At 35.7% G+C, this 8,921-nt stretch overlaps 2 protein-coding genes and 1 long non-coding RNA gene across 3 annotated transcripts; 1 reads left to right on the top strand and 2 right to left on the bottom strand.

The window, feature by feature from the left end:
* Positions 1-273: 273 nt before the first annotated feature.
* Positions 274-6,061, top strand: LOC104099868 (2-alkenal reductase (NADP(+)-dependent)-like). The gene is made up of 5 exons (XM_009606997.4): positions 274-634; positions 1,526-1,703; positions 1,999-2,165; positions 2,234-2,316; positions 5,336-6,061. The coding sequence occupies exons 1-5, from the start codon at positions 386-388 to the stop codon at positions 5,712-5,714; spliced, it is 1,056 nt and encodes a 351-aa protein (XP_009605292.1). The 5' UTR covers positions 274-385; the 3' UTR covers positions 5,715-6,061.
* LOC138907026 (uncharacterized) lies at positions 2,571-5,336 on the bottom strand. The gene is made up of 2 exons (XR_011414722.1): positions 4,293-5,336; positions 2,571-2,856 (listed from the first exon to the last, which is right to left on the bottom strand). It is a non-coding gene; the product is annotated as an uncharacterized lncRNA (long non-coding RNA).
* Positions 6,062-6,172: 111 nt separating the features above from the next.
* LOC104099869 (trimethyltridecatetraene synthase-like) lies at positions 6,173-8,010 on the bottom strand. Its single transcript, XM_009606998.3, has 2 exons — positions 7,095-8,010; positions 6,173-7,007 (listed from the first exon to the last, which is right to left on the bottom strand). Exons 1-2 carry the CDS (start codon positions 7,983-7,985, stop codon positions 6,372-6,374), a joined length of 1,527 nt encoding a protein of 508 aa, XP_009605293.1. The 5' UTR covers positions 7,986-8,010; the 3' UTR covers positions 6,173-6,371.
* Positions 8,011-8,921: the final 911 nt, after the last annotated feature.

The raw sequence follows: 8,921 nt of genomic DNA on the forward strand, positions 1-8,921 counted from the left end.
AAATGGTGTAACTAAATCCCTTGATTGAAGACACTATAAATGAATTGGGAGCCTTTTAAGTTAAAATGTATATAATTTGTAAGTAATCTTTGTTTAAGACATGTAATATACAAAATTAAAACAATTCGGTAAATAAGTTTCAAATATTATATAAAAAAAAAAATCTCACGATTACCAAAAAATACTTTATTTTTGGGCTTGAAACAGAAATTTCTGATTAAGATAATTAACCACACCAACCGTCCGTTGGTGGTCAATAGTTGCAACTTGTTAAAACTCCAAGTCCACCTACTGTGGTTGGCATTAAAATAAGCTTCATTCTAAAAGGGCAGCTGCTGTACACAGAGTTCAAACAGAAGGGAACAAAGAAAGAATTAGAGGAAGAATGGAAGCTGAGCATTCAAGTATGATGTTACCAAACAAGCAAGTTGTGTTCAAGAATTATGTTGAAGGGTATCCAAAAGAGAGTGATTTTGAGCTAAGAAGTACAATGATAAGTTCCCAGATTCCTCAAGATTCAAATGGTTTGTTTGTTAAGAATCTTTACTTGGGTTGTGACCCTTACATGCGCCACAAGATGTCTCCTCATGAGTCCAAGGATGTTTCCTTGCTTACCTCATTCAAACCTGGTTCTGTAAGTGGATTTTCTTGAAATTTTGCTCGTTTGATTCTTGAATGTTGTTCCAAGGCTTGTTTGGTTGGGTGGCAAATTAAACCCTTCTGATTGGATTTGATTTGGATTCTTGCCTGTGTGATTTCCCTTTCGAATTTGAATAACTTTGAGGCCATTGCTTGGTGCTGCAAATGTTATAAAGTTGGCAGAAACTGATTTTCAGAAGGGGCATTATATTTGAGTAATTACTGGTTGAGAAGACTATAGGTAGATTCCTAATTTAGTCCATTTACTTGACATTTCACCAATGGATTCTTGAATGCTGTTTTTTTTTATTGGATTCCTGGGTTAGTTTAGAGATCTAGAGTTAGAAAATATACAGAACATCTAATATTTTTTATTCTTATTTTAATAAAATTGGCATGAGATGAGTTTTAGTGGAGTAAAGTAGTCAGTGAGATTCATATAGTCGGCTCCATCTTCTTTAGGACAAACCGGTAGTTGTTGTTGTTTGATTCTTGAGTTTGTTGGGTTGGGTTGTGTTGGGGGATGTAGGAGGCGGTGGGGCAAATTGACCCTTAACTTTGCTGTTTGAATTTGGATTATTGACTGTGTTTTTCCCATTTGAATTTGGATTATTGGGCTTCTTGTGCCAAAGCTCATACATTAAGCAAATGCATATTTTCAATGATTAACTGGAAAAATTATAGCTTGTTTCATTATTAAGTCTATTTTCTTCACAATTTTTCAACGTATTCTTGAATGTTGCTTTTAACTATTTTTGGCTTCATGGCTGAGTTGAGTGGGGGAGGGGGGGTAGAGGAAGGAGTTGAACAAATTAACCCATAATTTTGCTCTTTTGCTTTGAAGTCTTAATAGTGATTTCCCCTTTTGAATTTTGATACCTCTTAGGTCATTACTGGACTTGGTGTTGCAAAAATTATTAAATCAGCAAATGCAGATTTCGAGGAGGGAGATTATATCTGGGGAATGACTGGTTGGGAAGACTATAGCTTGATTCTTAATTCGGATGGGCTTTTCAAGATCAAATATACGGATGTGCCACTCTCATACTATGCTGGAATTCTAGGTACCAATTTCTATTTACATTTCCTAATTATATGCCCGAAACCTTCCTGTCCCTTTTTATATAGTAGGTAGTCGCTTGCTTCTTGGTTGTGATAAGAAAAGGTTGCTCATTGAAACTATTACTTCCGGTTTCAAGTAATGTAAGTCATTTTGTCGAGGCTGGAGAATTTAGGGTTTGTTAACCTAATTGAAAATTTCAAAACATGGATTTCCAAATTAGGAGTTTTACGCAAGAGAAAATGGACTATTTGCAGATTCTTGTTCGTGATAATAACAAGGTGATTTCATCATAACAGGTATGCCAGGACTCGCAGCCTATATTGGCTTTTATAATGTATGCTCTGCTAAGGAAGGGGATATAGTCTATGTCTCCTCCGCAGCAGGAGGGGTTGGTCAGCTTGTTGGACAATTCGCGAAAATGAAAGGATGCTATGTTGTTGGAAGTGCAAGTACTGATGAAAAGGTAATAGTCCACTGTTGCTTTAATATGTAATTGGGCATTATTAAAGGCGTGCTGCACTTGTTTTGCAGGTAGATCTTTTGAAATCAGAACTTGGCTTCGATGATGCTTTTAACTACAAAGAAGGAACTGATTTTGCTGGAGCCTTGAAAAGGTTTGTGATATATATGATCTTCTTTTATAGCTCAAGCATATCTAATTTACTCGTGTCTTGCTAATGGGGTGTCACGACCCAATTTAGGATCGTGACCGGCGCTTAGGAGCAAGTGCTCCCAAGTAAGCCTCATCAGTATTTTACAGAAAATCAGACGGAGTTTTCCATGTTTTTGGACTATCCAAAAATTTCACTGTCTCAAAATCAACAACCAACCATCCTAATATCAAACTAAACAATTGACAACTTATCAATTAACCAAAACAAGTCTCCATCATTACTAATCAACCCACTAACAACCAAAAATACTAATTTATCTCCAATTTCGATAAGAAAGTGCAATACTCATCCTAAGTCCATAATAACAAAAGAATACTCAAGACTCTAAAAGAATGACTATGGAGCGACTCTAAGAGTTCAAAGAAAAGACCATAACAATAAATAAAATCTCCGCTCACGCGAACAAGTGCGAGGCTCACCAAGAACTATCAACCTGTGCGCTCTAATTAACGAAATCCTCGCCTACGTCAACTGCTGTCTCTGTAAAAAATTAGCAGGGAATGAGTTGCTAGCTCAGTGAGTAATAACAGTTAACCACAACCGTTTTTATTGGGGACAAGTCAGAAAACATGCTAGTATATCAAACAGAAAATAACATAAAAATGTCCTTTCAGAAACAATAAATAATTTTCAGTCTCATTATGTTTTTCTTGTAGTATAATACAATTAACAATTCAGTAATAAGCTCGGTAACCACCGTATAATATCAATATTCACATTTGGGAGGTTTCAATGAATGGATCATGTAATCGGTATAACTGTGGACTTCTTCGTAAGAAGTCAAATATAATGGTAGTCCCTACTCGAGGAAAATCGGTAACGATATGCTAGTTCTACCTTCCCACTAGCGAGAGTTATAACGGTAATCGGTAATTACAAGGTGCACCAGGTCTAACGAACCCGCCGTTAGCTACAAGATCCTTCAATGTCTACTCCCATTTATACTTGTCTCTGTAATCCGTATATACTCGTAGAAAATATTTTAAAACAATATAGGGCATTTCAGTTCTTATCAAATTATATAATTTCATTTCGATAACAGTAAATTCAAGTAACTGGTAAAACAGATCTAGTGACAACGGAAATATTTAAAACAACGGTAATCATCTCAAATAACTATTTCGGTATCATATCGAGTAATCCGTATATACTCGTAGAAAATATTTTAAAACAATATAGGGCATTTCGGTTCTTATCAAATCATATAATTTTATTTCGATAACAGTAAATTGAAGTAACTGGTAAAACAGATCTAGTGACAACGGAAATATTTAAAACAACGGTAATCATCTCAAATAACTATTTCGGTATCATATCGAGTAAAAGACTTGTCCCACATGCAACTCAAAATAATCGGTAACATATTCATATTAAAAATCATGTGTAAATCATGCAGGTTATGAAAACATAAATTGCACTAAGATTACTACTCACAGTACTTCGTGCGAAATACCAAACTCGTCACCTCAAACGATCAGTACGACTTTCTTCAATCAATCTATAATCACATCAATATCGATCTCGTGTTAATTTCCTTATTTTAGCTAATTCATAGCTAATTTAGAATGCCCAACCCTTGGATTCATGTTTGACTCTTAATTCGTCAATTTATACTTATTCACGCTACGGTAGTTTAGAATACTTCAAAATCTATTAAATACAACTTATTCATATGATATACCCAGTTAATTCACGGAAAAGTCTTATGAATTTCTCCCAATTTCTTTGACTTTAACTTTCAAATTCTTAATCCAATTCCAAAATTATATCTACTCAGCCCTATAAGAATCATGTATATAAAATTCCATTGTCTGTACTAGATTAATAGTAACTTGAATTTTGTTGATAGCTAATAGTGTGCTAAGTATTAAGTAAAGGAATCAGATTACCATGGAAAAGTTTTAGAATTCAATTACCTAGCTTGTTCCCCTTCTCTGTAAATCTCTTTGCTAGAACAAAGTAGACCCACTTTGTGGTTGCTTTTGATCGCCTCTGTCCGTTGCTTCTGCCGAGCTTGGTCCCTTATTCTTTTGTTTTTGAATGCTTCAATGCTTCTGTTTCTTTTTAGCGCAGCTTTGCTGCTTTCCCCTATTTTCCTTTTCCCTTTCCCCTTTCCCCTTTTCCCCTTTCTTCGTTTTTTGATTTTTGGCCGGAATAGGCTTCGGCCCTTTTATTGAATTCCTTATCTCTTTTTTTTTTGTGTTTTATTAGTTAGTTTCTTATTATTTATTTTTTTTGCTAATGACCAATACACCCTTATCCTTATAAAAAATATAGGGTATTACATGGGGACACTGAAACACGTAGAATAAGCTCAGGCGAGCTCCTCTACACACAATTGGTGAAATTAATTATCGAGTTTTATGAGTCTGAAGCTATTGATTACTATGTTAAATTTGGGTCAAGGGAAGAAATACTTGATACAATTCAATTTTTTGTGGAATGATTTTTGTATTACTTTATGCAATTTTCTGTGGAATGATTTCTGTATCTGCCTGTCACTGCATGTTGAAATTAATTTATCGATTTTATGAGTCTGAAACCAGTACATTACTATGTTATTTAAGGGGAGAATTGAATTTCTTTTCTGTGGAATGATATGTTTCTAATCTATGTATCACTGCAAAATGAGGGAACTTTCTAAAGGGTATTGACAAAAATTGAACAGTCATCAAATTAATGTGTCTGAAACTAGTACTTTACTATGTTAAATTTGGGTTAGGGGAGAAATGCAAACTTACTTTTTTTGCGGAATGATGTGTTAATTCATCTGTCTGTTATGGCAGAACGAAGACACTTTCACAGGGCGTTGATAAACGCTGAAATTAATTATCGAATTTTATGAGTCTGAAAGTAGTACTTTACTAAACTTAATTTGGTCACGGAGAAATGCTTTTTGCAAAATCACTTTTCTGTTGAATGATATGTTTCTTCAACTGTCTGTCTCTACAAAATGAAGGCACTTCCCTAAGGGAATTGATGTTTACTTTGAGAACGTTGGAGGAAGTATGCTGGACGAGGTGCTTTTGCACATGAATCTCTATGGTAGGATTACAGTTTCTGGGATGATCTCTCAGTACAATTTAAAGAAACCAGATGGTATTCACAACTTGTTTTGCCTTATCACAAAGAGATTACGGATGGAAGGTTTCTCCGAGCTTGACTTCCGGCACAAGGTTCCAGAATACCTCGAGTTTGTTATTCAGCTTATAAGAGAGAAAAAGCTGGTTTTTGTAGAAGACATTGCTGAGGGTTTGGAAAATGCTGCATCAGCTTTTGTTGGTATTTATCATGGGCGAAATGTCGGAAAGCAGATTATCCAGGTTTCAACTGACTGAGAACTCGCAGAATTTGGATAAAAACAAAAAAATTCTGTAATTCATTCACACTTCCTATTAAATGTTGCCAAAAGCAATTTGCTGAGGATATTGATGCAGTCCTTTTTGAATAACTGTTTTATTCTCCTAGCCGATAAAGATTGACTAGGATTTATGCTTCTCTCCCATGTAATAATTGATTGAAAGACCACTTTTGACACGAAATCTTCTAGTCATGTATCAAGTCTTGGTCTAAAATTGTATGCTGTATGCTTGTAAAAAAGAAGAGAACTCATCTTGGAGTTCAAGTGACCTTTTGGAACTGACATGATAAAAGATAAAAGTAGTCCTCCAGTGGTATTTGCACAGTTGACGTTCCACTTTTGTTGAAAAGTACTACGTATCTTTTTGCTTCTATTAATTTGTGGTGAGAAAGTGGAGCGATGGCTGTGGGATTATGGAAGTTCTTGTCAAAAAAATATTAAAACAAATTAGATATAAGAGCTATTTTATTGATAGATGTCTTCTTTTGTTTAGGGAACAGAATAGACAAAAACCTAAAAGTTGTTCAGTTTTAGTAGTAATCCAAAACTTTAGGCATAGGTTCCTTCCTATGACAACTATCCTCTATTTATTAGAGGGATATTGATATGATGCTATAATAGGAAGCACTTAGGATTAAGTGATGGGGGAATAGAGATCTGAAGAAAGTCTAGATTCCAAGATCACAGGAACAGGAAACTTAGGATGTGTAGTGAGCCCATAATGTTCTTCCACACTTATATCTTCTGGCTTCATACCTTCAGGTAATTTCCAGTTGAATCCATGCAACATGTTGGCTAATGTTACTCGGATAACCTTAAGTCCAAGGCTATAGCCAGGGCACCTCCTTCGCCCCGAGCTAAATGGCAAGAAAGCAAAGTTATGTCCGTCCATATCAATGTCGTTCTCTAAGAACCTCTCGGGGAGAAACTCTTGTGCTCTATCCCAGTATTTTGGGTCCCTTCCAATGGTCCAAACATTCACCAGAACGGTCGTTCCTTTCTGTATGTCATAACCAGCCACGTTACAATCTTCTATAGCACAATGCGGTGCTAGCATAGTTCCTAGAGGATGTAACCTTAGTGTTTCCTTGAGGATTGCTTCAACGTAAGATAGCTGCGAGCAATCTTTCTCTTCTACCCATCTCTCTTTCCCGACAATCCGGTCAAGCTCTTCGGTTGCCTTCTCAATAACCCTTGGCTGTCTAAGAAGTTCTTGAAATGCCCATTGCACTGCTGCTGTTAAGCTATCTGTTCCTCCAGTTAGTAAATCCTGCCATAGTTTAACAAGGTTAGCATTTTTGTCTAAAACAAGAGAAAATCTTGAGAAATTATTTTTATAACCTTAGTAGGAACTAACCTGCATTAACCCTTTGACACAGTCATTAGTGAGTTTGACTTCCAGATTAGGATCTTCAGCCATCTTCAACAAGACATCAACCATGTCTTTTGGGACAAAGTTCTTCTCTGCATTCTTCTTAGCCCTGTGATCATCTAGCACAATGTTGTGGAACTTATCAAAAGTTCTTTTCAAAGCCTTCATTTGTTTCACATAGCCTTGTAGGTCCAAGAAGCTGAGCCATGGAATCCAATCTCCAATGTTGAAAGCACCATTAAGTAAGAACCATTGATCTACCAGGTACTGCAAATCTTCTACTCTAACTGTTGATTCACCAAAATACTTGTTGCTCAAAACCATCCTTGTCATGCTGCAGAGGCTAAATCGCGACAAATGGTCTTTGAGAAAAAATGGCTTTCCAGCAAGGGAATTCAGCTGGGAAATCAAGGCCTGCCTTTCTTCAACACGAATGTACTCGAACGAGTCTAGCCTTTTCGGAGTAAATATCTGGTTAAGGTAAATTCGTCGTGCTTGGCGCCAATAGGGACCATAGGGTGCCCATGTCATGTCACAATAGTTATAGCTTGTATACTTTCCACCAGCTAGCATAGGACGGGAGGCGAAATTAGCATCATGTACTTTTAAAAACTGTTTTGCCATTTCAGCAGATGAAGCAACAAGAACTGGCCTGGAGCCAAATTTCAGCAGCATCAACTCTCCATATTTTTTGGAAAGCAAGTCAAAAGATTGATGTGGGATAGGACCAAGTAGGTTCAAATTGCCAATGATGGGCCATGGTTTTGGACCTGGTGGTATTTTCCGGTTAACCGGTCTTCGACAGGTGATTATTTTACAGAGAAAAGCTAATGCAGATAGCCCTGCCAAGGCTAGAAAAACCCAAGAATTCTCCATTTTAGGTGATGGATAATGAGGGTTGAAGAAGTTTAGTTTAATTTGTTTTGTAAAGAATGATAATTATTTATAGAACAAGTAGGTGGGATTTGGTGTTACACTGAAATTGAGACTTTGACTATGTAGTCCAATTTCTGGAAAGTGAAAATGACACTTGCCTTGTAGACTTCTATTAAATCATACAACTATGGACCACTCGGAGCACAAGATTTGAAAAGTGAGCACCACTATTTTGTATTATAATTGTTTTGTGGTTTCCTCGAAAATCTAGAGTAAATGATATGACGGAAATTAGTGAATTAGACCACTAAATATTGTAAGAAATTGAACATGGGACCTGTTTCTTTAATGTCTTCTTTTCATTTACAGTTAAGGTCTTAAAATTATTATTTTTTCTATTCACGCATATAAAAGTTACAGTGTTGTATTCTCTAAATTGATCTTTAAACGAAGTTTCTGTTTTTTTAAAATCTAACGTAAATTATGGACATGCAGTTTCATCCTTTTCTCCTAAAGATGTTTTTATTACCTGGGAATTGTCTTCTATATTGTTGACACAATTTTAATTTTTTTAATATAGGGTTCTTTAATTTTTAAGCCATTTTTTACTTCAAGATAAGTACGTAATCGAAAGCAATACCATGCAGTAGTATTAGTACAAGTACAAGTACTATCTTATCTAACCTACTCATAGTTAGAAAGTCATACATATATTCATAGAAAAACTATATAAAAAGGAAGTTCGGTGCACTACGTGGACGTGTAGAAAGTAGGTAGATTTAAATTTAAACTATGGAAACAATCACGTGCATAAATGTAAGGATACAATATATCCAATTTGATCCGCCTTTTTCAATTTAGTGCACCTCTCCTTTCTTGTTTTCGAATAATAAACACCTCATTGATTTCCTCCTTTTAGTTTTTTATCAATACACT

This window comes from Nicotiana tomentosiformis, chromosome 3 (genome assembly GCF_000390325.3).
Source record: "Nicotiana tomentosiformis chromosome 3, ASM39032v3, whole genome shotgun sequence".
Taxonomy (NCBI): Eukaryota; Viridiplantae; Streptophyta; class Magnoliopsida; order Solanales; family Solanaceae; genus Nicotiana; species Nicotiana tomentosiformis.

Excerpts from the sequence above, each read along its gene's own strand:
- LOC104099868 (XM_009606997.4), top strand. The coding sequence starts at position 386 with ATGGAAGCTGAGCATTCAAGTATGATGTTACCAAACAAGCAAGTTGTG. Across the intron at positions 1,704-1,998 it reads ATACTATGCTGGAATTCTAG|GTATGCCAGGACTCGCAGCC; the intron begins GTACCAATTTCT and ends TCATCATAACAG. Across the intron at positions 2,317-5,335 it reads TTTGCTGGAGCCTTGAAAAG|GCACTTCCCTAAGGGAATTG; the intron begins GTTTGTGATATA and ends TACAAAATGAAG.
- LOC104099869 (XM_009606998.3), bottom strand. The coding sequence starts at position 7,985 with ATGGAGAATTCTTGGGTTTTTCTAGCCTTGGCAGGGCTATCTGCATTA. Across the intron at positions 7,008-7,094 it reads GTGTCAAAGGGTTAATGCAG|GATTTACTAACTGGAGGAAC; the intron begins GTTAGTTCCTAC and ends AAACTATGGCAG.